Consider the following 26,401-nt stretch of genomic DNA (forward strand, 5'->3'; position numbering starts at 1 on the left):
AATTTAATCCAAGTAACATGAGTAACAAAAAAACTTAACTTATGGATATTCAAAAACATCCAGAAAACTATAATATATATATATATATTTAATATCAATTACAAAAAGAAAAAAGAAAAAAGCAAAAAAAGCAAAACAACAGTCTAAAGCTTATAGTGCTCTAAAAGGGAAGGCATTTCCAGGAGTGTTCTTCTGTTGGCAACCCTTAAAGTGCTCTGGAAGGGTTACTTAGCATTTCTTCTTCTATTGGCAACCCCTTAAAGTGCTCTAGAAGGCTAAGTATTTCCTGTTCTTCTGTTGGCAACCCTTAGAGTGCTCTGGAATGGTTAGCATTTCTGGTTCTTCTAGAGGCAACTGTTCTGCTACTTGTACGGCAAGTAAAAGAGGACCACGTTCTGGCAACATATCTCAACCCTATCAAGATTAAATACCTCTTTTAATTCAGAAGACTGGTCACAAAATCATTCATGTAACAACTGCATGGAAGGAAACAGTAATGGAATCTATACAATAATCTATCAATCTAAAATTGTAATGACTAAATTGAAGTAATTTTTTTCATCCATTTTTTTTTATGAATGAAAAATGAGAATAATTCATCCTGAAACCAACAAATTATCAAATTTGTTATTTATAAGTTTCTGTTACAAGAGATTTCTACAGCATACAACCATCATGGTAATCTCATCTAGATGTTCTGGTGCCAAATCTGGTTATCTCTACTCAAGGACTATTGTAGAATGCCAAGCTTTGGATAACAGATTGTTGTGTCAATATGTTTTGGATTGATCAAATTCCCTGATTTAATTTTATGATTTTTATGAATTTATCAACATCTATCTGAAGTATTTTATCTGTCCCAAAAAAAATTGAACATTGGAAAGATGAATTCTCTGCAATAAAATGATCTTCTTTTCCCTTCTTTCAAGTTAACCATACAAGCATAGACAAGATGCTCCTCATGGATATTCATAAAAAGATCTGCTTCTGTCATTTATAATTTCAGATTTCCATGTAGAATTTAACAAGATTTGATAAATGTAACTGCTAAAAAGCAGTTGTCAAAAATGTAATGCTATTTTACTGCCTTGACATAAAAACAACTAGGTTTCCTTATCAATTCTTTCAATGATAAAGTTTTCTTTTAAACTTAGGTTATGTAATGATAAGAAATTTTTCAATGTTAATATGAATTTGATTTATTCCGTATCAGCTGATTCTCTAATGATGGGATATTGACTTTGTAATAACTAATTTGAATGTAAATCATTCAACAGTAGCAGCTTGGCTTTAACCATTAAAGATAGGAATTTATTACAAACATAAAAACAACTCTTTTTATAGAATTTTTTTTGCCATTTGTAAGAAAAATTTAAACAAACTATATATATGTGTTTTTGTTTTCTAAGATTGATCTTGCATACCAAGGTTAACTGCTCTGACTATGAAAGTTGTTTAATGCAATGTGGCAAATCAAATAACAATTAAAGGTCCAAACTCCTTATGTGGAATGTTATCTGGTGTAACACTGCAATATTTTTGTTGTTTTCTGTTAACCCTTTTTATGCATTATTCCTGAATAAAAAGGAGTGTTACAGTTTAAATATAATTATACAAATTGAAATTTGGATTAAAACTTTCAACGAACTGTGATAAGAACTGAAGTAACAATCAACACAGTGTTCATATGTGGATCCAGGGGCCCCCTTTTGTTGGAAAAACTTGGTTGATTATATAGGGAATCACTAAAGCATGACTGAAGTGAGCCCCCCCCCCCCCTTTTAGGTCAGTCAGTGCCCCTCCCCCTTATAAAAAGTTCTGGATCTGCCATTGGTGTTACACTAGGTCCTGATGTACTACCTTATCAGCTCTCTACTAATTATAAGTACTAGTGCATTTCAAGACCATAGTTGATACTTATAAGTTATCTAGGCTAAATTTAGAGCCCTACCATTGATGAAGGTAGGAATGGTCTTTTTATCAAGTGTCAAATGCCTCTTTTTGCTTTACTGCTAGGGTTAAATGAGGTTAAATTTCTAATTAAATTTAATACAAATAAAACATATTAAAACACTGATTATCAGTGTGATGCAATGTTTAATCTAACATCTTCTACATATCTGTATGCTGTTAATACCTTTAAATAACACTCAAATAGTTTTAAAGTGTTTTTGACTTTGCCCTGTATCCTGAAGGGACAAACCATTTGCAAACTTTCTCAATTATTCTCTACAAATAATGTTTGGAAGTATGCACATGATATATTCACTGCAGATTTAATGCCAATTGATTTACAAAACCATTTGACTAAAACATGTAAAATACAGATTACAAGTTTTAAGCACGAATATGATTTATTATATAGACAGAATCATTGACTAAACACAAATCTTTGAACAGACACTGTAACAGCAATAATCACAGGGCAATAAACTTGTACAAATGTATGGAAAATACCACTAAAGCAGTTGTTACTTAATGTATCTACCTACACACATATTTCTATAGTAATTACTTATATCTGTACTGACACATGTCACATCAAACAATACCAGGAGTTTTTACTTGTCTTTTTTTCTCACATATACTGTAGTATAGACAGTATAGATTGATAGAATTCTGTTAGAATCTGGCAAGATAGAGCAGGATATGATATGATAGATGTTTGTTAATCTGTAAGAAATAAACAAATAGATATCTATTAAATCAATACTAATTTGTTTGATAAATAAACAATTATGAATCCTGAAGATCAGACAGAGGATCAAAGGTATAGAGTATAACAAGGATGATATATAACAACTATCTATTCTGCATGAGTGTAAAGTGCATTATGAATCTAATGGTAGAGAACTTTCGGTATGGGCTTTGATCATTGTTGAAGGCTGTACAGTGACCTATAGTTGTTAATTAATTTCTGTGTCTTTGATCATTGTTGAAGGCTGTACAGGGACCTATAGTTGTTAATTAATTTCTGTGTCTTTGATCATTGTTGAAGGCTGTACAATGACCTATAGTTGTTAACTGATTTCTGTGTCATTGATCATTGATGAAGGCTGTACAGTGACCTATAGTTGTTAATTAATTTCTGTGTCATTGATCATTGTTGAAGGCTGTACAGTGACCTATAGTTGTTAATTAATTTCTGTGTCATTGATCATTGCTGAAGGCTGTACAGTGACCTATAGTTGTTAATTAATTTCTGTGTCTTTGATCATTGTTGAAGGCTGTACAGGGACCTATAGTTGTTAATTAATTTCTGTGTCTTTGATCATTGTTGAAGGCTGTACAATGACCTATAGTTGTTAACTGATTTCTGTGTCATTGATCATTGATGAAGGCTGTACAGTGACCTATAGTTGTTAATTAATTTCTGTGTCATTGATCATTGTTGAAGGCTGTACAGTGACCTATAGTTGTTAATTAATTTCTGTGTCATTGATCATTGCTGAAGGCTGTACAGTGACCTATAGTTGTTAATTAATTTCTGTGTCATTTGCCTTTTGGTCTCTTCTTTTTTATAATTAGTCCAGTACACCATTACATTCAGAGATGTGGTCTGATAGCCAATGAGTCAAAAGGAGGATGCTATAGCTAACCTTACAGCTTTCATCAATGAGTGAAATCCTTACTGTATAGAGGTCTCATAAAGGGTGGTCTGTAGAACCTAACAACTAAATTTTGCAAAGGATTGACACATGTATACAGTTATGGTATTTTGCAATAGAAATAATAGTTAGGATCAGCAGATTTCCTAAAGGTCAATCAGGAATGTTTTTAGAGAACTCATGATACTGACATATCAAGTAAACTATAAATCCTAGAGAGAACTCATGATACTGTATCAAGTAAGCTATAAATCCTAGAGAGAACTCATGATACTGTATCAAGTAAGCTATAAATTCTAGAAATGTATCAAGTAAGCTATAAATTCTAGAAATGTATCAAGTAAGCTACAAATCCTAGAAATGTATCAAGTAAGCTATAAATCCTAGAACTGTATCAAGTAAGCTATAAATTCTAGAAATGTATCAAGTAAGCTACAAATCCTAGAAATGTATCAAGTAAGCTACAAATCCTAGAAATGTATCAAGCTTAAGTAAGCTACAAATCCTAGAAATGTATCAAGTAAGCTACAAATCCTAGAAATGTATCAAGTAAGCTACAAATCCTAGAAATGTATCAAGTAAGCTACAAATCCTAGAAATGTATCAAGTAAGCTATAAATCCTAGAAATGTATCAAGTAAGCTATAAATCCTAGAAATGTATCAAGCAAGCTATAAATCCTAGAAATGACTAAATGAGAAACAATTCAGACAAAAAAAAACTGTCTTCTTTATTTCAGGCATGTTTAAATCTTCTGCTTCGTCTTTAAAATCTATAAAACCAACAAAAATGACAAAGTTGAAAAAAATATCTGAATTGATTTCAAGCTTATTTCCTAATGCATGTAGAGTAAGACTTTTGTTGGCTTGCTTGCTTTGTTTAAATATTGTACAATTGTATTTGCGGGCCAACCAAAGTCTTAGTTTACAAGCATTGAGAAACTAGCCAATGCAATTGCTAATTTGCCTTTTCCATGCACAATATCCTCCTTTTATAACCCTTTTACAAGGAAAATAATTTTTAATGGGTTAAGGATTAACTGTATTTTACAGGATATTATAATTTTGTGCTTTTGCATTAAGTCTGCAAACTTAGCCTATAAAAAATGTACTTTGATGAACATTACATATTGGGGTTCACCTGTTCCAAAAAATGGTATCCCACGGTTTCCCACCAGTAAAATTGAATATCCAGTACATCAAGTACCTGTTTAATCATAACACATTTATTAGTTCAAAAGAAGCATTTCAGAAGAGACAGATAAAGTATATGACAGCAGAGTATAAGATAATATCTAAAATGTATGGAGTGAAAAACAACAGAGGCTAGTTACACTCATGGTGTGTGCATTCCATACTGTAACAGTCTGAGAGTTAATTTGACAAGATTAAAGACTAATTTGTTATTCTAGAAAGCATAAGCCAGAATAAACTGTAAGATTAATTCTCTTAAGATAGTATCTAAAGGAACTACAACAAGAATTCAGATTGTTTCTAAATTACCACATAATACATGTCAATAAATCACAAATTTTTCATCAAGTAATGAAATTTGCAGTTCAAAAGCAAACATTTCACAGAAGATTGTACAAATTGAATTATTCGGCCCATTAAACTTCAATAAGTTTATGATAAATTGGCCATACAAAAGTTGAATCATACCAATCAACATTGAGAATGGATATGGGGAAAATGTCAAAGAGACAACAACCTGACCATAGAGCAGATAACAGCCAAAGGCCACCAAATTGGGTCTTTATTGCAGTGAGAAAATCCTGCACCCAGAGGTGGTCCTTATAGCTGGCACCTAAATAAAATTGTGTACTAGTTCATTGAAAATGGACATCATACTAAACTCCAAAACATATAAATGAACTAAAATTAAAATAATTGTATGGATCATTGCTGGTACTCCATATGTAATAAAGCAGAATTAATATGTGTGTGTTAAAATAAGACAATATGCAACAGAATTAAGCTAAGGCTCTCACATTAAAGACGAGTCCATAACTCATGATTTTCTGACTGACACTCACCAAACTCTGTACTTTCAAGTTTAAAGATAAAGTAAAGATTCTGACAGTTGAGCCATGTAATCTTTACTTATTGGAAAAGATATTTAGGTTACTGATAATTTTCCTTGAAACTTTAAATGTGTAATGGTAAAAAAATAATTTACTTAGATGCTCCAATCCCCTAAAAATTCTCATTAAAGAACTGATTAAATTACTATAAATGCAAAAAGTAATGCTTATTTTAATCAATGCCATATGAAAATTGAGATAGTATATTCATTAATCAAAACTGCATTTTATTAACTTTACCAATGCAATGTTCTTCCATAGGCCTTTATTTAACATCATGGTAATACAATGCTTTATTGCTTGAATATGATGTTATCTGGCCTCGCGGTCATAAAACTTTCGAGCACGATTTTTGTACTCAGACTCACGAATCAACCAATCAAAATACTGGATTTCATGTTTCGAGCATGATTTTTGTGCTCCGAGCACTGAGCAAAGTTTTATGACTTCAACCCCTGAAAGGATTTACTCTTTGTAATGAATGCTACCAATGCTACAAACAAGATGGTATTTCGAATATCATCTTCACTAGAATACTAAATGAATTTATTTAAAATAGTTTTAAATCACAATCTTTAATTAGTAGCGCTAACTTTGAATTTACATTAATTTCTAAATTAACAGCCTATGGTTTTGCTGTAAGAGTTAATATGTCATTCAAGTTCAAATATTTCTCAATAATATAAAATTCTTCTTGTCAATATGTCAAATTAACTTGATGAATGCTGTAAACCAAATTTTAGCTTATTGTCACAGAATCTTTATTTCATATTTAGTGTTTTCTAGTCGAATTCGTGGATATTCATTTAGTAATTTTTCTTGCTTTCTAAAAGTCTTAATATTAGGGAGGACCAATTGATTTTATATATTCCTGAGGTCACCGTATTAAATTTATCAACAATTTGTTTTTTAGTCTCTGTTGACAGTTCAGATAAATTCAACTTACATTAACTGGTTAAAAATGTGTTTGCCATACCATAAGTGCATTTTGTCTAGAAAAGACTCATTAGTGACGCTCGATTCAAAAAAATTTAAAAGACCAAATAAAGGATGAATATTAGAATTTGAATGTTGAATATTATATAACCTGACTATAATTAGAAATGACATTTTGACCTCTAGATGTCCTTTGATTGTTTGTATTGTTGGATAGTTATCATTGACAAATACATCACATCTCTTTATATTCAGGCTTGAATTGGACAAGGGATATTATAATATTGATCAACATTTATCATCTATACATTTGAAGCTACCAACAGCAACACTTAAAAACCTGTTAAAAACATATTTGTATCATATGCTGAATTAATTTAAAATGTAACATATTTCTTTTTCAGTCAATGAATATAAAATCAGACAGATATTATGCTAAAAATAAATCTCATAAATTCCAAAATAAAAATGATATTCTTTTTATGTCATAACAGCCATTCATCAGTATTATCTTGATGTAACTACAGGGAGGATATTTGTAAATACCTTCATTACAATCTCATTAGACAACCACTACAACCTCAATGATTCTCCCTTAACATTCTGGTTTACTTTGGTGTACTGAACGTGATTGTTATGTAATAAAACACTAACTGTGTTCACACCCATACAAACCATAGCAATGGCACTTTTAATTTTTTGTACATTTACCTTCAAGCTAAATAGGCTTTACTTCGAGAGAACATGAAAAAATCAAATGGTTTGGATTGAGCATATTTAAGAGAGAAAAAAATATACCATAGGGATACTAAAACTCATAGTTTTAGTTGATAGAAAACTGACAATATAATGGCAAAAAAACAAAGAACGACTGAAAGACAAACTACAGTATATATATAAGTGATGGCTGATAGCCATGTACACACTCTTACATATTGTCTCAATTATTCTATAGCCATGGACACACTCTTACATATTGTCTCAATTATTCTATAACTCATAGCTGTCATATATAGTGTTCATCTTAAAAGGGTGTTGGTTATAGATAAAATAAAAAAAGCACAATTCCAAGATATATTTTTAGGCCAGCCTTCAGACATCTTGCTGTTCAATGAAGTATATAGAACATCCCCCTTTTTCTAACACTTTTAAGATAAAGTCAAGCTAAAACAAGAGTAAACAGGAATGTGTCCATATCACATAGATGCCTCACTCCTACAATAATTTTCTAATTGAAATTGGAGTCAAAACTCTAATTTTAAGCATTACAGTTAGAAAGATCATACCACAAGAAACATCTGCATTAAGTTTCAAGTTGATTGGAATTTGGACTTCAACCTCATAAAAAAATACCTTGACCAGAACGAAGTAACTGACAAACAGACACACAAACCGAATGGCATCATGCCCCTAGGTGGAGCATAAATTTATGTTTTTTATCATATAACCTTATAATAAGTTCTGGTTTGACAAACTGGTCAAATTTATGACAGCTCTTTAATTATATGCTGACATGACAAAAATGAAAATGGACTTCTGTACTGGATGAATAACAGCTAGCAGGTGCAAAGTGTTTTCATGAAAAACTAGAAACCAAACAATATAATATTATCTACACATTAACAATATCCTATATAATAACATATGCATGAAAGAAGATTCATTAAACATATGGCATTAGCAAGTTTAGTCCATTCATACATCAAGAAATTTAATAAAAACAAGAACAAGAATGTGTCCATAGTACACAGATGCCCCACTCCCACTATCATTTTCTTTGTTCAGTTGACTGTGAAATTAAGGTCAAAAATCAAATTTGGCATTTAAATTAGAAAGATTATATCATTATCATAGGGAACATGTGTACTAACTAGCTTCATCAAAATCATTACCTGAAGCAGGACAGACAGTTAAACTGACAGAATGAGATGGATGAATGGTACAACAAATGGACACACAGACAGGATAACACAATGCCCTTAGATGGGGCATAAACATATATCTCCATAGAACACAGCCTCCCATTGCAGAATTCAAATTATTGTTCAAGTTCAGTGAACCATAAAATCTGGGTCAGAATCATACTTTGACATATGATTTTAAAAGTTCACAATATGACCCAGATGAGTTCTAGCTAGGTTTCAAGTTGATATATGGCATATTTCATGCAAACTACCTTTACCACAACTTTAACCAGAGAATGTATGGATTTAAGGTGTCACATTTCCAAGATAAAAATCATCATTTGAGAGCAATATACTCTTAATATGAAGTCATGTGACAATTTTTGTGAAAATGGACAGCAGGAGCAGATTTCAACAGTTTGAATATATTTATACCTGACAGATTTAAAGCAGTTTTCAAGACATTATTGACAAAATCTATATGTTCTATTAACAGCCATGTGGGCCATGTTGGTAAGACATGAAACTCCAATTAGTGGTGGATCCAGAAAACTGGAGATTTGAACCCCTCCCCTTTTTTTGTACAATCAATGCATTTGAAAGGGGACATATAATTGGACCCCCCTCCCCATTATCCCGGGTTGAGAACACCCCTTTTCAAAATGGCTGGATCTGCCCGTGCTGATATTGATTATTGGCAAAGTAGTTACAGAAGAGACAAAGGATGACAACTGTCATCTGATGAGAAACTTAACCCTTTTGGGTTAGATGAGCTAAAAAGAAGATGTGCTATGAAATGCCAATGAGACAACTGGACAATTTAGTGACCAAAGGACAAAGATGTACACAACTACATGTAATTGTTCAGAATAAAATGATGGGCAAATTATTCTTGCATAGAAAACTATAAAAGTTATGGATTATGAAATGTGAAAAAAAATATATAATCCAAACAAGAAAGGAACCTGGACTGTACCAATGACACAGAAATAGAATTACACAAGGTCATCATAATTACACAAGGTCATCATAATTAGTTTTTGTTCACAATATAAATAAGAAGATGTGGTATGTTTGCCAATGAGACAACTTTCCACTAGAGACCAAATGATACAGAATTAACAGCTAAAGGTCACTGTATGTTCTTCAACAATGAGCAAAGCTCATACCATAAAGTCAGCTAAAAAAGGCAGAGAAATCACAAATGTAAAACAACTCAAACCAGAAAAGAAAAATGGCCTGATTGAATTAATGTATACAAAATAAAGGAAAAACAAATATGTAACAAAAATAATCCAAAAGAAAAACATTATGGTTTGACATGGAACTTAAAAAAGACTGACTGAAAAAAAAAGTTATCTACAGTGGTTATCTCCCTTAACGGTATCCTCACAGGTGTTTAAAATTAATTCTCTTTTATATCTGGATGATTTATACAAAACTTATAAGACATCTGTACAATATAATTATTTGATTGGCTATATATTAACTTGAATTGTGGTATTAATTTGTATTTTGACATTTCAATGTATATCTATATGACTTATCACAAGATAAGTTACTATTAAATATGATAGATTGGAATAATTCAATGATGAACATTGGATACAGATGCTGGTGTATACATGTATACTGTTAATAGTCTGCAGTAGTGAAAGACTTTTAAATCAAAAAATTTAAGGTTCAAGGAGATTAATTGATACATATAACAATCTGCATCAACGTACAGACAAATTACTTGTTAGTTAAATGACATGAAAGTTAGCAATTAAAGGTCATGTTTGGCCTTCAATAATGAGAAAACCCCATGATGTTTATAACCAGCCAGAATGTCTTGTTTACTAACGTGTCCCTTCAGCAACACCACTCCTGAATCATTGTGAATTGCATGGGCAATTAATTAACAATGAAAGAAAAAAACAAGAAGAGAGGAATTTGCTTTTAAGCCTGTCCTTCAAACCATTCTTTGATATCAAAGCCAAACTTTATGAATGACTGATGAACAAATGAATAAATGATCATCAACTAATGATTTGCTTGTCACTGTCAAAACACGGAGGCAAATTAAGAGGGGCCCAGGAGGCCTCCCCCTTTTGTAGGAATAATTTGGTTCATTATAAAGAGAGAATCACTGAAGCATGAATGGCTCCCTCTTAGGCAGTCAATAGAAAAAAGTCATATGAAATTTCTGTTTCCACCACTGAAACAGTTCTCTTTACCTTCATTCAACATATATTTTGCCCTGTACTTTTATAAATTACTTTCTAATGAAGAAACAAGCTATATAATAAAGTACTATCAGCTGTTCCTGAAAACAAAGAGGGAATTCACATGATTGTTGGCATTATGTAATCTACACATGCTTTTGTAACACTTTAACTTGTTGCTTCAGAAACATGCCAAAAAAAAAGACACTTATACTACTGTCTACAGAATAACTGTTGGAGTTGTTTATATAGCTTCGGCTAAAATAAAATAGCATGCTAGGAAGACAGATTGCAACTTAAAGTTAATATTTAAAATGTTAAAATTAAAACAGAAAATGACAAATGTGCTAGGTCCACATTCCCAGATTTGCAATCTTTTAAAAAAGTTGTAATATTTGTCATTCTATCATCATTTGAAACTTTTGCTAACACTCTTCAATTTGAAAAAATATTGCTAACATCATTGTGTATTTGTCATGTGAGTTGACAACACTATTTTGTATGTTTAGTTTAAACAGTATTTATTAATGAAAAATGTCAAGACAAATATTACAATGTTACATAAAGTTCAAATATGGGATTCGGAAACAAGTTTGGAAAAACTTTTATAAATCCGTCTCCCTAAAAAAAAACAAAAAAAAATCTATTTAACATACAATATTACGTGCCAACAGTATATTCATTTTATGGTAGCATATGATACATTGAATAAATAAACACACACACACACGCAAAAAAAAAAATAATAATAAAAAAAAATACAAAAAATACAAAACAAATAAAATAAAGGAAAACAATAAAAAGTGAGGGAAAAAAAACAAAAAAAACAAAAAAAAACAAACAACAAAAACAGTCAACTCTTATTTACTTTTCTAGACAGTCACTGGAACCAACACACACGTTCGACCACAATCAATTACAACGGACAATCCACTCGATTTTACATCATATTTAAAAAAAAAAGTATAAATATATAATATATATATACATATACTAGATTAACTTTCAAAACGTTTTGTTTTATTTATGTATTCAGAAACTTTATGAAATATTTGCATATTGTCCTCGTCAGCTTTTAGACCATCCCCATATAAGATAATCTTAAGATTAAAACAAGAGATCGTCCCGATAGTATCCCTTCGAATTTCATTATATTTTGGACATTTGAAGAAATAATGAGAAGTAGTTTCTACTTTACCACAGGAACACAGTGCGTTCTCGATTAGATTTTTTTAAAATAGATGGTCCCTTAGAACACTACTCTGGAGCCTTATTCTTGCTAAGCATATCTGTTCTCTTCTACAGCCGAAGTGAAAATACAATGGTATTTTATTAATATTTTGAGAGAGATAAGTCTTAAAACCTGATTTTGATTGATTTAGACGGATGTCGTCAGGAATATTGTTCCAAAGGTTTACTACGGCTGGTAGAAATGACTTTTGATAATAGCTTGTTCTGCATAATACAGTTTGTAAATTTGAAGACCCCCTGGTCCTGTGGTCGTGTAGATCTAGTCTCTGATTTGGGACTAACACAGAAAGATAATCAGGACAATCTCCGTGAAACATTTGATGAAATTTTAATAACTTATGTTTGTCACGTCGAGACTGGAGAGTTTCCCAACCGGTTTCATCGTACAGCAACTGTCTCGATGTTATCTTAGTACCACCTGTAACGATTCTTGCTGCTTCTAGTTGTAAGTTTTCCAGAGATGTTTTCAAATAATTAGGTATATTATCCCAGACAATGTCCCCATATTCTAAGACTGGGCGAATGAAAGATAAATAAATAGTTTCTAAATGTTTCCTTTTAAGTTTAAACTTTAACTTCCGGAATAATGCTAATCTAGGAATAGCCTTATCAATAATCATTTTTACATGATTATTCCAGCTTCCATCTTCATTTATAATAACCCCTAAATGCTTATGCGACTCAACTTCTTTTATGATATTAGTATCCATATACACTGGCGGGTGGTGGGGTTTTTGATGCCTTTTTGAAATGGTCATTATTTCTGTTTTGTTTGGATTGAAATTGACAAGCCATTGCTTTGACCAATTATGTATTTTCTCAATATCTTTATTTAACTTTTCTGCCGCTTCATATTCGTTATCAACCACTATATAAATTGAGGTGTCATCAGCAAAAAGTTTTATATCACATTCGATGTCATTAACTATGTCATTTATATAAATGAGAAATAAAATAGGACCCAAGATAGACCCTTGGGGTACCCCAGCTGAGACATGTTCGTTATTGGACATTTCTCCACCAATGACAACCTGTTGCCTTCTTGAGTTTAAATAGCTTTCAAACCAAAGTAACAAGTTACCATTAATTCCTATTTTTCTAAGCTTATATAGTAAGCCTTTATGCCAAACTCGGTCGGAAGCTCGACTAATGTCGCAGAAGATTACCCTGACCTCTTTCCCTTCATCTAATGCTTTACCAAAATCATTAATAATACATAGTAGTTGGTTTACTGTCGAATCACCAGGGATGAAACCAGACTGGAATTTTGTTAATAAAGAATTTGTAATAATAAAGTTAAAAAGGTATTTAAAAATGCATCTCTCCATTGTCTTACCAATGTTAGACAGCAAAGATATAGGTCTATAATTAAGTAAAAATCTGGGCCACCTTTGTTCTTATAAACAGGTATAACATTTGCTAGTTTCCACACATCTGGAACATATTTGTATGTTTGTTAGATGCATTCCTTTTTTCATCACTTTTCAATGTTTTTTAAGCTTCTGTTGTCTTAAACAATACTGATAACTGAAATTTATCCTTTCTATTACATTTCAGCAATTGAAAAACAAATAACTCATGTTCAAATGACAATGACCTTTATATGCACATTTTTAAACTCCACTTTGATGTTTTCCAATTATACAAAGCACTATCTAGCTAACCAAATGCAGTTGGGAAATCTTGTTAAATATAACAAAACAAATTACACTCTGGTAAGTTAAAATTGATCCAATTATTGATTATTCAAAGTGTCAAAAATACTGAATTTCATCGCCAGACATCCTCTATAAAAAGCTTTTGAACCTTTTAACTCTTTGTCTGCACCATAAGGCACCTTTTGACATTTTTTTCATCTCAATGAATTGTTTGTCTCTGGTTTCCATCAAAACAACCAATATAACAGCACCAGTTTTTCACTAAATCAAGACATTTATCATGTCTTTGAACACAAGATTTAATTTAAGTGGACAAAGTCATTGAAAAATGATCTTAATTTAGTTTATAAGCATTGATTTTATTCAGATCATTTGTTATTAATGATTAGGTGTCTACTAAACTGAAGAAGTTGATGGCCAATGCTTTTTAAACGAAAATTTAATTAATTATTGATCTTGAATCTTGTCATCTAACCGGCAGTGTCAGATCACTGGTGAAATAGTTATTTTTCAAAGACCATGACATATGAGTCTTATTTTTTTTTCTAGCTTATGTGTCTTTCAATTTTTCACTCACTTAGTTTAAACATATTTATATATAGTGGATTGGGAAACAAGTTATATTTCAACTTATATTAATCCCTTTCCACTTTGCAGATGCGAGTGCTGCCTTGTAATTGTATTAGTGCGAAAATACATTCTTAATATATATGTTTCATTACAATTTGTTGGCTTTAAAATATTTGTCTTTGAGAGTCTCTAGTGATGGTGAATCTCTACACAAGTCTGTGTTCATCTTTTATCTTGTATTTGAATGTTCCAAAATCCACCAAAGTTTAATATACATGTACATGTATATATGCAATTGCTTAAGGTTGATTTCTAACCGGTGCAGCTCATATTATGATTTGTCCAAGAAGAACTTAGAACTATTTTTTAAACTGAGAGAAGAAATTTATTTTTACAGTAACTGATTAACAAGGGAAGTCATTTTAAACATAAGTGAGAAAAAGCAATGAGACACTATATTTTTGGTACTGCAATAGATCTGCAAAAATCATTATTGCCTTTAATAACATTTTTTTTAGAATATAACAAGAATGTGTCCATAGTACATGGATGCCACACTCCCATTATCGTTTTCTATGTTCAGTGGACCGTGAAATTGGGATAAAAAATATAATTTGGCATTTAAATTAGAAAGATCATAACATAACATGACAAAAAAATACCTTGACCAAAAACTTTAACCTGAAACTTGCACTATCATTTTCTATGTTCAGTGGACCGAGAAATTGGGGCCAAAGTCTAATTTGGCAATTAAATTAGAAAGTTTGAAGTTGATTGGACTTCCACTTCATCAAAAACAACCTTGACCAAAAACTTTAACCTAAATGAACAAATGGAAGGATGGACGGTACAACAAACAGACGCACAGACCAGAAAACATAATGCCCTTCTACTATCGTAGGTGGGGCATAAAAATAAAAAAGGTGGTATGATTACCAATGAAACAAATCTCTTCTAGAAACCAAATGACATAGAAATTAACTACTATAGGTTACTGTATGGCCTTAAACAATGAGCAAAGCCTTTACCCCATAGTCAGCTGTAAAAGGCCCTGAAATGACAAACGCAAAACAAATCAAACCAGAAAACTCCCGATATCCACTTAAAGTAGTCTTTATCTTGACAAATACTACTGCAGGTTCTATTGCCTACAGGACTGATGCTCTGATTTATCAGAGAAATTCTCGTTAGGATATTCAAGGTCCCTTTAACAAAAGATTTGCTATTGATCTTCTTACATCAGCATTACAATCAAGGAATTTATTAATTGTCAAAATAACATTATTTCATACTTATGTAATGAAATTATTGATCAATATCAACTGACTAACAATGACTTATATGATGTAACCAAATATTATCCAAAAAAAAGTTAAAATATTGTTGTAATTGAAATAGTATCTTTTAAAATGACCTTATTTTAGTTGCACTTTTGAATATAGAATTGCAACAGGACCAGTTTCCTGTGACATTTTGAATAGAACTGAACCCTTTGATGAAAGGATGTGGGTCTTTTGTACAACTTTAAGAAGCACATGTCGTTGTTTATCTAGCCATAAACTTCTACCACTAACAATCTTTTACTTTGACAGTTCTGAGGTTTTTATTGGAAAATCAAACTTGCTTTCAACATTTTACATGTAATATAGTGACTCAAATCAAGAAGGTCAAATAAAATATTTAAAAATTTAGACATTTGTTTTTAGTGTAATCAAACATTAAGTTTAAGAACAAATCAAACATTTGCTCACATTGGAAAAATATTTGTATAATGATTCAATAAAATTGTGTTTTTATCAATATTTTGGTTTAAGTCAGAATTTTATTATTATTAAATTTAATTAAACCAGAAATATTGAAACATCAATTAGCTATATATATATTTAGAGAATCATTATAACATAACTCTAGAAATGGTGAAACATAGACAAAAAATACATTTGTCACAGATTTCACTAATGCTATGTACTGATACTTTTATATAATTGATTTAGTCAAGTTTACTGAAAACAGATATATGGTATGACTGTGAAACAAGAAATGAACAAAGAAAGATAATGCAAAATCTCCAACCAAACAACTGAACATTATTACAAGTGAAACAGGTGCTTGGTTATTATATAATGGATATGTTAACATGTATGTTAAGGCATTTAAGTTTTTTTACTAAATAAAACTGGTCTTACTTCAACATATAGCCAAAATATATTGTTTTTCCAACATGCTATTTTAATATATATTACATAAACTGGATGTTTTTCAATCTACAGGTTGCATAAAAAATTTATTTTTACTTTTCACTTCACAATTTACTTCTATAAAAACAGGAATTCTATCAACCATACTTCAATGGCTGAATTAAGTTTGAAGGTAGAAATTGTTTGCCAAATATTTTTTTCCCAAATTGAATGTGTTATTTAACCAATTTACCGGAGTTTGGCAAGGACTCCATTATCATAGAAATAGACTTGAAACCGAAAGACAGAGCTATAAGTGTGTACTGATGATTTGTTAACCCAGAAAAACTTTTTATAACAAGTTTAAAGGACTCTAAATTGGTTATTCAATTTTCATGGTGCCTTCAAGAGAAGAATATAGGTTTTGATTCATAAGCCTTTATTCCATTCATATGCTGATTCCATAATCTGGGTAGTTATTCTGGTTTCATGACTGGCCTTACATTAATTTGAAGTTACACAACTGCTGGTGTTAAGAGTCAATAAAAACACACACACACACAGATCTACAGCTAACACCCAATGTTACCTTGGACCATTTACTTCTTCATGTACATGTCTGTTTAGGTGTAAAGTCTCCATACATATGCTATCTACTTTTTCATTGGTTCTTGTCATGTGACATATCACCTGATCGCTAGCCTATTTATAGAAAAAAATGATAGCAATTATTATTCAATTTTTATATTTCATTACGATCTACCACAAAAATAAAACATCAAAGTCACTATAATGATAATGGGCAAATCCTTTCACAGAAAATCCAAACTAGAGGCTCTCAAGAGCCTGTGTCGCTCACCTGTTACTGTATTCACTGATGTTGGCCATCTTGGCTGGTAGGCGGGGTCATTAGACACTTTTTTAAAATAGATACCCTAGTAATGATTGTGGCCAAGTTTGGTTAAATTTGGCCCATAGTTTTAAAAAAGAAGATTTTTGTACAAGTTACAAAAATGACAAAAAGTTGTTCAATATTGACTATAAAGGACAATAACTCCTTAAGGGGTTCTCTGACAATTTTGGTCATGTTTACTTACTTGTATATCTTACTTTGCTGAACATTATTGCAGTTTACAGTTTATCTCTATCTATAATAGTATTCAAGATAATAACCAAAAACTGCAAAATTTCCTTAAAATTACCAATTTTAGGGCAGCAACCCAACAACAGATTGAAGGATTCAACTGAAAATTTGTGAGGGGATAGATCTTATTCTGATGGACATTTAAATCTTGAAAGATTTGCCCTAAATGTCTTAGTTTCAAAGATATAAAGCAAAATCTGCATTTTGCCACTATGTTCTAATTTTAGCCATGTCGGCCATTTTTTTTGGTAGGTGGGGTCATCGGACACATTTTTTAAACTATATACCACAATTATGATTGTGGCCAAGTTTGGTTTAATTTGGCCCAGTAGTTTCAGAGAAGAAGATTTTTGTATAAGTTCCAAAAAATGACGAAAAAGTTGTTAAAATTGACTATAAAGGGCAATAACTCCTTAAGGGGTTGACTGACAATTTTGGTCTTGTTGACTTATTTGTAGGTCTTATTTTGCTGAACATTATTGCTGTTTACAGATAGATCTTGACCTAATCCACAATTTTACCCCATGTCAAATTTGCTCTCAATGCTTTGGTTTTTGAGTTATAAGCCAAAAACTGTATTTTACCCCTGTGTTCTATTTTTAGCCATGGTAGCCATCTTGGTTTAAATTTGATGGCCAGGTCATCGGACACATTTTTTAAACTAGATACCCCAATGTTGATTGTGGCCAAGTTTGGTTAAATTTGGCCCAGTAGTTTCAGAGGAGAAGACTTTTATAAAAGTTTACGGACGACAGACGCAAGACGACGGACGACAGACGCCAAGTGATGAGAAAAGCTAACTTGACATTTATAATAATAATAATAATAATAAATTCTTTATTTAAAGAGGGTAAACTCAGTTAGTTACAATAAACTAATCTTCCCTGAGGCCCTCACATACAAATTTCAATACAATCAAAACAGATATACACATAGTTAATTTACACATAGTTAATCAGGTAAGGTGAGCTAAAAAAGCTTTAAGGATCCTGCTTACATGTTTAACCCCACCATATTATGTATGTATGTTCCTGTCCCAAGTCAAGAGCCTGTTATTCAGTGGTTGTTGTTGTTGCTGTGTTACATATTTATTTTTTTTCATTTTTTAGGCAGTTAGTTTTCTTGTTTGAATTGATTTACATTTGTTATTTCAAGGCCTTTTATACCCAACTATACAGTATGGGCTTTGCTCATTGTTGAAAATCATATGTTGACTGATAATTATTCATTTCTGTGTTATTTGGTCTGTTGAGGAGAGTTGTTCCATAGTTTGCTGTTGATCAGGACAAAATATATGAATATAAATGCCACACCCATGATTTAAGGAAAACAAATCGATGGCTCCCATGAATTATTTCTTATACTTCAACATATGTCACACTGACCTTAATCCATACTTGATCATTAATGAAGGAGAATGGTTCGGGAGGATCATCACCATACTTTATTTCTGTTTTGGAGAAATCAATCGTCTTACCATCTAATCTAGGTGGTGTACCTATAAATAAAACTATGTTTTGTCACAAGGGAGACAGTAAACATCAAGTTTCTGTCATTAGCATAGCATAGACATTCTCACAATCTAGTCCTAATAATGCTCCTAGGAGTAAATCTGATAATGGTTAAATTTTGATTGAATGATTGATTGATTATTGGTTTTTAATGCCACGTTCGGCACTCTGCGCTATTTGATACAGGCTAGTTTTTACTTGTGGAGGAACCTGGAGAACCACCATCTTCCAATCAAAACTTGAAATTGTAGTTTATTGAGATCTAACACACCTTACTACAAGTGGGTTCCAAACTCACAACTTCAGGTTCATATTTTGAACAAATGAACACTAATAATGAGACTTTACATACTGTTGACTTATCAGTGTTTAGTAAGATTAAGGAAATATTGGATTTTCAGGGATATTTAACCAACATTATCTGTTGACTGGTATAACTTTAAGATATCCACTGCAGTGCATTGCTTACAGAACTATACAGTACCTGTTTTCAGTCTACCCATTGTAAATCCTGCATTTTCAATACTTTTAGCCAGACCAACGGCAGGCTGATCTCCTAGTCGGCCAGCTGGGATAACATCTAAACCAATATTTATACTTCCTCTCAAAAATGTGCCAGCTGTTAGTATTACAGTCTTGCCATATATTTCTTTACCATCACCTGCAAACAATAAAATCTTGAATCTAAACCAGAGGTTATAATGATCAATGACAATTTGTGGTACTTTTATTTATCTCAACAGTGTGATGAACCTATGGCATTTGTCTCCGGTTGAGAGTTTTCTCGTGGGCTAGCATACCAAGTCTTTTTATTTTTCTTGTATAAACAGACAAAGAACAGGATACCTATGTATCATTATATTAATTTGAGGTTGGGAAAAACCCAGAATAAACATGAATAATAATTCATTATATAAAAGCATTACTATATCATTTTACTGATTTAGCCAACAAAATATTCTTTTTAACTTTCATATAAAACTTTAAAGATTTAACGTCTCAGAGATGAGTTAATTTTAGTAATCCTATAATTTGAAAAATTAGTTTGGTTTTTTTTAAAGAAAATGCAGACAAATAGCAGGGAAAATAGTGTGTCTAGTACAATTTTGTTAAGATTTTTGTGTTGTTATGCTAAATGGAGTCTTGCTGACATCAAACACCACTCTCACATTGATTCATTTGTACAATATTGTCATTACCCAGTTTTACACCACAACATTCTTGTTTCATTAAATCATGACTAGGGTGTGTTGCTGTTTTCAAAATCAGATCTTCGACTGGGGACACTTCTATAGCTAGGTTTGCTGTGGTCTCCACTTCTTCTTGGATGTGTTTCTTATATAGCATCCTGTCTATCTGTGCTCTAGGGCCCTTAAAATATAAGGTAGAAAGTTTAATGATTCAATCTAATGAAATGGAAATTTTATCACATATAAAGGTTATTTTTTTATTTCTCAAAATTAAGTCTAAGACTTAATAATTTACTTCCTCTATTTGACACTTCTTGACAAAGTCTCTGCTTGCTCATACATTTTCATAGCATCAATTGTCAAAATGAATGTAACAAACGATGAAGCATTAGAATGCTTAATCATCACTGTGGTTGTTTGAAGCAGAAATAATGGCCAATAATTTTAATTCTCATTTCAAAAATCAGAAATAAATAATCTTGTGAGTCAGTAAAAATGTTTTTGTTTTTTTATAGTTATGTATTATTCAGACCTGACCATAGGTCAATCAGGACGTCTAACAATAACATCTTACCCATACAGCAGGTCCCTTCTTTTTGTTCAGTATTCTATACTGTATTCCTGATTTATCTGAAACAGTGTGAGATATTGTTTGTATTGTAGACATCTAACATGGCGAATCTCTGATATATATAAGAAAATGTCCAGACTTTATAATGGAAATAACAGAGCTTTTTTTCATTTCATAAAAATATTTAACAGAATTGAATTAAATTTGCTTTGCAGTCTCTTTAAAATAAATAATCTGTTAGAGTTATCTCCCCTTATATAGCAACCATAATTGTGTAATGGACATCTTCATTTGCATGTCAATATAAATACTTTTAAAATTCAAATGAAAACTTTAAAATAAAAGTCAAAATTTGATAAAAAGATGAAGGCTGCAGATATTAATGAATACTTAGTGTGTTCAAATTTGTTTAGTTAGCTTAAAGCTTATTACACCCAATTCACCACCTGTTCTTGACCAACTAGTACTGCAACAGGAAATATTCAATACTCAGCAATTGCCTCCAGGCAAGCAAAAAGGGCTCTATTGCCAGTCTAGGCTGTTAAAAACATTATCATCATTCAATCCTATGCTATTTTCTGAATCCTAGGCTATTTCTACCAATCAAGACTTTAAATGCTGAAATGTCTGACTCCATTGTTGGTTCTGTTCAATCTGTTTTTGAAAAACTTTATAATTCAGTATTTCTAAACTCCAAGATGAACTCTGATATACAAGTACCTACCACAGATTCTGGCACACACTCCATCTAAGGCATCTAATTCCTTCATCAGATGACCTTTACCTATTCCTCCAAATGATGGGTTACAGGACATTTCACCTGAATAAAATAACAAAATATTCATAAAATAATAGTTATAGGCATTGAAATTGTTCAAATTATTTAATCTGTCTTGTTTTTTTTATTCTAACAATGCATAGTCAGGCTTTCAAAAAGTGATATCTTCATTCCAATACAATGACAGATAGTAATTTATTTGTAACAAGAAAGTAATTTGAATTGATTGTGTATCTGCCATTTCTATTTGGTTCAATCTCAAATATTGCATGTATTGTATTCTCTAGGTTGAACTTTTTTGTTATCTTTTGTCACTTAGAAAAGAAAAAGAAATTAGAAGCAGACTCTTTATTTCTTGTCATTTTACAAAAAAAAACGCCAAAATTAGTTAATTTTCAGTAATGTCTAAATAAATTATCTCATTGAATTGATTATATTTGTGCAAAATATCTCCCTTATTTTTGTTTACATGTTTACATATTTTGTGCATGCAGGTATCTTTTTGCCAACCTGCTAAAATGGTGAAAGTAATAAGCAATTATTTCTTTAAAACAACAACATAAAATACTGTTAACTAATTTGTTTTCAATTACATGTATACTCTGCCCTTTCTAGCCAACTTCATGGGAATTAATTTTCTTGATTTTCAAATTTTCTTTATGTATTCTCTGATTATATAAAATTAGTATGTTTTCAGTACACATAATAAAATTGCAGCAGTCAGCAATTGTATGTAATGACATTATAATTTACCTATGGTCTCAAACTTGTGTGTAACTAATAAAGTCTGCACTCCCATTCTAGCTGCTGCACAGGCTGCTTCTGTTCCAGCATGGCCCCCACCAACAACTATAACATCATAGGGTAGGGCAGTTGTCCCTTGGGTAGAGCTCAGTAATCGTCTTCCTGTACATCTAGCATACTGACACACATGGCCAAGTTTCAGTGCTGTTCTCATCCTTTGATTAGCTTAAACTGTAAAGGTTATACATCTGAACTGAAAAAGGACACATGTGCTATAGAAAAGTTACAATTAATAAAACTGAAATATACATTTGTTGATTTTGTGCAAACAGTCAATATGTAATTCTTATATTTTACTGAATGAAATAAGATTCAGTTGACATATATTGCTATTTTAGTTGATATTGGCCGAAGAACATAAATAATGGGGTCATGGTCAGATGAACCATTGTTCAGAACTTCCATTTGTAATATATTGTTAACCTTTTGCTTTTAAAAAAGTACTAATATGAAAAATAGACCTAACCACAAAAACCTTAGCATTGACCAATGAACCGTGCAATTTAGGTCAAGGTCAGACAAAATCTGTCAGATAGACAGTTTCTTTGTTACATATTTGTTTGTTTTTATAGTGATTGAGATTATAACACAATCTTAACTGCTGTACCCTTAGTTTTGACATTTTTATTTATTATGTCTGTTTGTTTTCTTCACACATTGTTTATCAATATAATGGAATTTTATGTGACTTTCATATAGTGAGAGGTTTGGCTAGCTATAAAACCAGGTTTAATCCACCAATTTCTACATACATGTACATGTAAGGTCAAATAAAATAAAATGTGTGTTTCCTTTTACATCTCTGAAAAAAAACATAGGGTTGGTAGGCAGGTAGGTCATTGTAGGTAGGGAACATTTTTTTATTTAACAATTTTTTGTTCATTGTGTAAAGTGGAGAGAAATTCTTACTTTTAACAGCGCTTATTGAAAAAAGTCATTTTTTTTAAAAGTCTACAGGCTATTTCTAAGCTTAAAATAGAGGGTAGGTAGGGAAATATGAAACACACATACTTTTTTATTCAGCCTAAGACAATGGCTGCATCAAGTCAGGAATATGACACTTGTTATCCATCTGTTTGATGTGTTTGAGCTTTTGATTTTGACATTTGACTAGGGACTTTCTGTTCTCAATTTTCCTCATAGTTGGATATTTTTGTGATTTTTTTTATACACCTTACAACCATATATACTAGGAATAGGATTGGACCCAGTACACTGCTCTGGGGGAACTCCTGATAGTACAGGTATTGTGTTTTATCTTCAGTTTTGGGGGACCACATGCTGTGTTCTGGTGAGTTGAAAATTCTCCAATCCAGCCGTGAAGACTAACCTGTATTCAGTCAGGGGACTTACTTTTAAATGAATGATTTTTTAATCACTGATTCAAGAAACATTGTCTCAACATTTAGTAGCCAACCATAACAATCAGAAGCATTCAGACATTTAGTTTACTTGCATCATAAATGAACAAGGTGTTAGATTATATGTACATTTGAATTCATATTAACCTAGGGTCATTTGTATAAATCAGCTCCCAAAATCTATAGCGCCTTATATAATTACTTTTTCTCAATGATCACATGACAAATCTTTCAAAATGAAAGTTTAAATACCAGAATCGATGGATCACTGTGAAACCTGTCCAAATATGAGAAAATAAAGGTTGACAGGTAGATGAAACTTACATAAACGAAGAGATATATGAAAAATGAATAAATTGAGGCCAGATATATACAGTTCCAAGGAGGTCAGTTGGCCCCAGAAGCAACGAAACAGTGCATCCATTTTGGATGGGCAAATATCCATTTTTTGATATGGGATGAGTTCTGACATCCCATGGCCCCAACTTGTCTGGCAAAACAGACCTTGTATCAGAGTAATCTGGACTAGTGATAGGATTGCTTCCTTTAGTAAATGATAATTGGTCAGCCGTAAGTAGTTGAGGTAAGGAAGTACTTCTTAACTCAGTCGGTATTCACACTGCCTTATAACCCAGAGGTCTTAGTGAAGACAAGCAATTTTGTGATCAGAAGCATGCTCTCTGGTTACATGGATAAGATTCAATTTTCATTGTAAATTATCATATATATAACACAAATTGTATCGCTATAAATCAGAAACCGTATCGTTCAACAAAATGATAAATAATAAGTCTCTAGGCTTGTGACTTACTATGATTCTACTATGATTTCTTCGGATTAATTTTGCAGACCACTTTTTTCAAGAGACGGTTAGGGTATGGGAAAGACATAAAGGTTTGAGGTTAAGAAAGTTGTTATAATTTAAGTTGAAACCCGGACCGGACATTACAACCCGGACTAAATATATACAAGCGGCGATTTTAAAATCTTGAGGTATAGTAATTTTAAAGAACATTTTGTTCATCAATAGATAGTATATACCTGCAATACAAAATAAGAGATTCCTTGAGTGACTATGTTTTTTTTTTAATTTGGCTCAGGAAAAGCACAGGCACTTGTCTCAGAAATTTTATTCCCTATATACCTTAATATAACAAGGTATATAGGGGGAAATAATCTGAGACAAGTGCCTGTGAGGAAAAGGCTCGGAAAAGTTCGTTTCCATTGTTTCATCTAAGAAAGACGTAAATGAATATTTAAAAAAAAAAAAAAAGAAGAAAGGAATTCAAATGTTGTTCCTGGGTTTTTTTAAATTAAAGTTGGAAAGTCACAAGAAGACAGTAACTTTTTTAAAGTCGTCATATACATGTAAGTACATTGCTGGTTCTACCTCTATTTTTTTTATAGATCTTAATATGAAAACAACGCGTATATCTAGAAGTACATTCAATGCTAGATAAATGTTTAAGCAGTTCCGTAGTCAAATGTAATTATAAAACTTTGAAATTCTTTTAGTGCATATCACTAAATTTCACAGCTGGTTTTAAAATAATTACACGCTACATGTGTCATGGCTTTGTAGGTTTTCTTTCACTATACAGGCATAAAAACTGCTTTATATGGTTCTTAATTTAAAATTTACTGTTATTTTCAATGTCTTCGATTGAGGACTTTTGATTAATGTCATATTCTAGTTTGATTTCAACTCTTTCAGTTCCCTAGTCAAAACTATGTTGCACCATGAAATTCGATTACACAAGTCACTGATACTACCAAATATGACGGCCCAAGTTGTCATGAGAAAAACAGGATAGCAATGATTGCAATTGCGGAGCACCATGTATTACTTCTGCTTTATAAGGATTTGAATGGTCAAAGATTTGTTTTTGTTGGTGATCACACACATTTTCAAATACAAATAAACCAACGAAGACGTGTCAAGCAAAAACTATAAACAGAAAAAAGACCAAACAACAATTGTCTGTACACATGCACACACTAAAGGGTCTTCAATAATTGACCCCATTATTGTTCTACAACTTTTAAATAACAGGGCCATACAATGCAACATACGAAAAGGAGAAATAGATATATAGTATGACGTTAAGCACGTTATTGCGTCAATGCCGTGAAATGCGGCAGAGCAATTTGATAAATAGCTCTTGTATGAAAACTAACTAGTTCAGCTTTATGGAATGTATATCCGTAGATTAGGCAGGTATTACTGTTTCCAAAAATATTAAAAATATTCTTTAACTTTTCATAATAATTTCAAATAATGATACAAATATTACCAAAACGTCAAAAATATGCGTGTCAGACGTAACAAATTATTCGCAAAATAACTTTTGCGGGAATTTTTGTGGTCTAATAAAAAGTTTAAAATCCGCGAAAATTCGCATGAATGATAAAAGTCTAATATAATTTATGATGCCATTGCTGTTTTTTGTGTTGATCGAACGGTAATTTTTTTTTTTTCAAAAATGAATAATCCTCGCCATGGTCAGGTTTCTGAAAATGGTAAGTTATCAAAATTTATCGCTTTTTAAAATATCAGATGATATAAAATTTTGTTTTTATAAATTATTCCTACAAATGTGCTTAGATAGACCATTTCAAATCCGGAATTTTACAGCACTCGCACCTCAA

General features: G+C 31.6%; 1 protein-coding gene across 3 annotated transcripts in view; it reads right to left on the reverse strand.

Moving 5' to 3' along the window:
• LOC139528765 (protein MTO1 homolog, mitochondrial-like) overlaps nt 1–24,651 on the reverse strand; it is an 89,838-nt gene extending 65,187 nt beyond the window's left edge. Inside the window, exons 1-8 of one of the 3 annotated variants that reach the window (XM_071324958.1) lie at nt 24,564–24,651; nt 22,341–22,584; nt 21,534–21,629; nt 20,813–20,868; nt 20,248–20,419; nt 19,533–19,709; nt 18,923–19,035; nt 16,983–17,095 (exon numbers count right to left, since the gene is read on the reverse strand). In XM_071324958.1, coding sequence (XP_071181059.1) covers nt 16,983–17,095; nt 18,923–19,035; nt 19,533–19,709; nt 20,248–20,419; nt 20,813–20,868; nt 21,534–21,629; nt 22,341–22,545 — 932 coding nt within the window. In that variant the 5' untranslated portion in view covers nt 22,546–22,584; nt 24,564–24,651. The remainder of the gene's footprint in view (nt 1–16,982; nt 17,096–18,922; nt 19,036–19,532; nt 19,710–20,247; nt 20,420–20,812; nt 20,869–21,533; nt 21,630–22,340; nt 22,585–24,563) is intronic. The other 2 variants (XM_071324960.1, XM_071324959.1) reach the window with 2 other exon arrangements.
• Between the last annotated feature and the right edge of the window lie 1,750 nt (nt 24,652–26,401).

The sequence above is a fragment of the Mytilus edulis genome, chromosome 6 (assembly GCF_963676685.1).
Source record: "Mytilus edulis chromosome 6, xbMytEdul2.2, whole genome shotgun sequence".
NCBI classification, from domain to species: domain Eukaryota; kingdom Metazoa; phylum Mollusca; class Bivalvia; order Mytilida; family Mytilidae; genus Mytilus; species Mytilus edulis.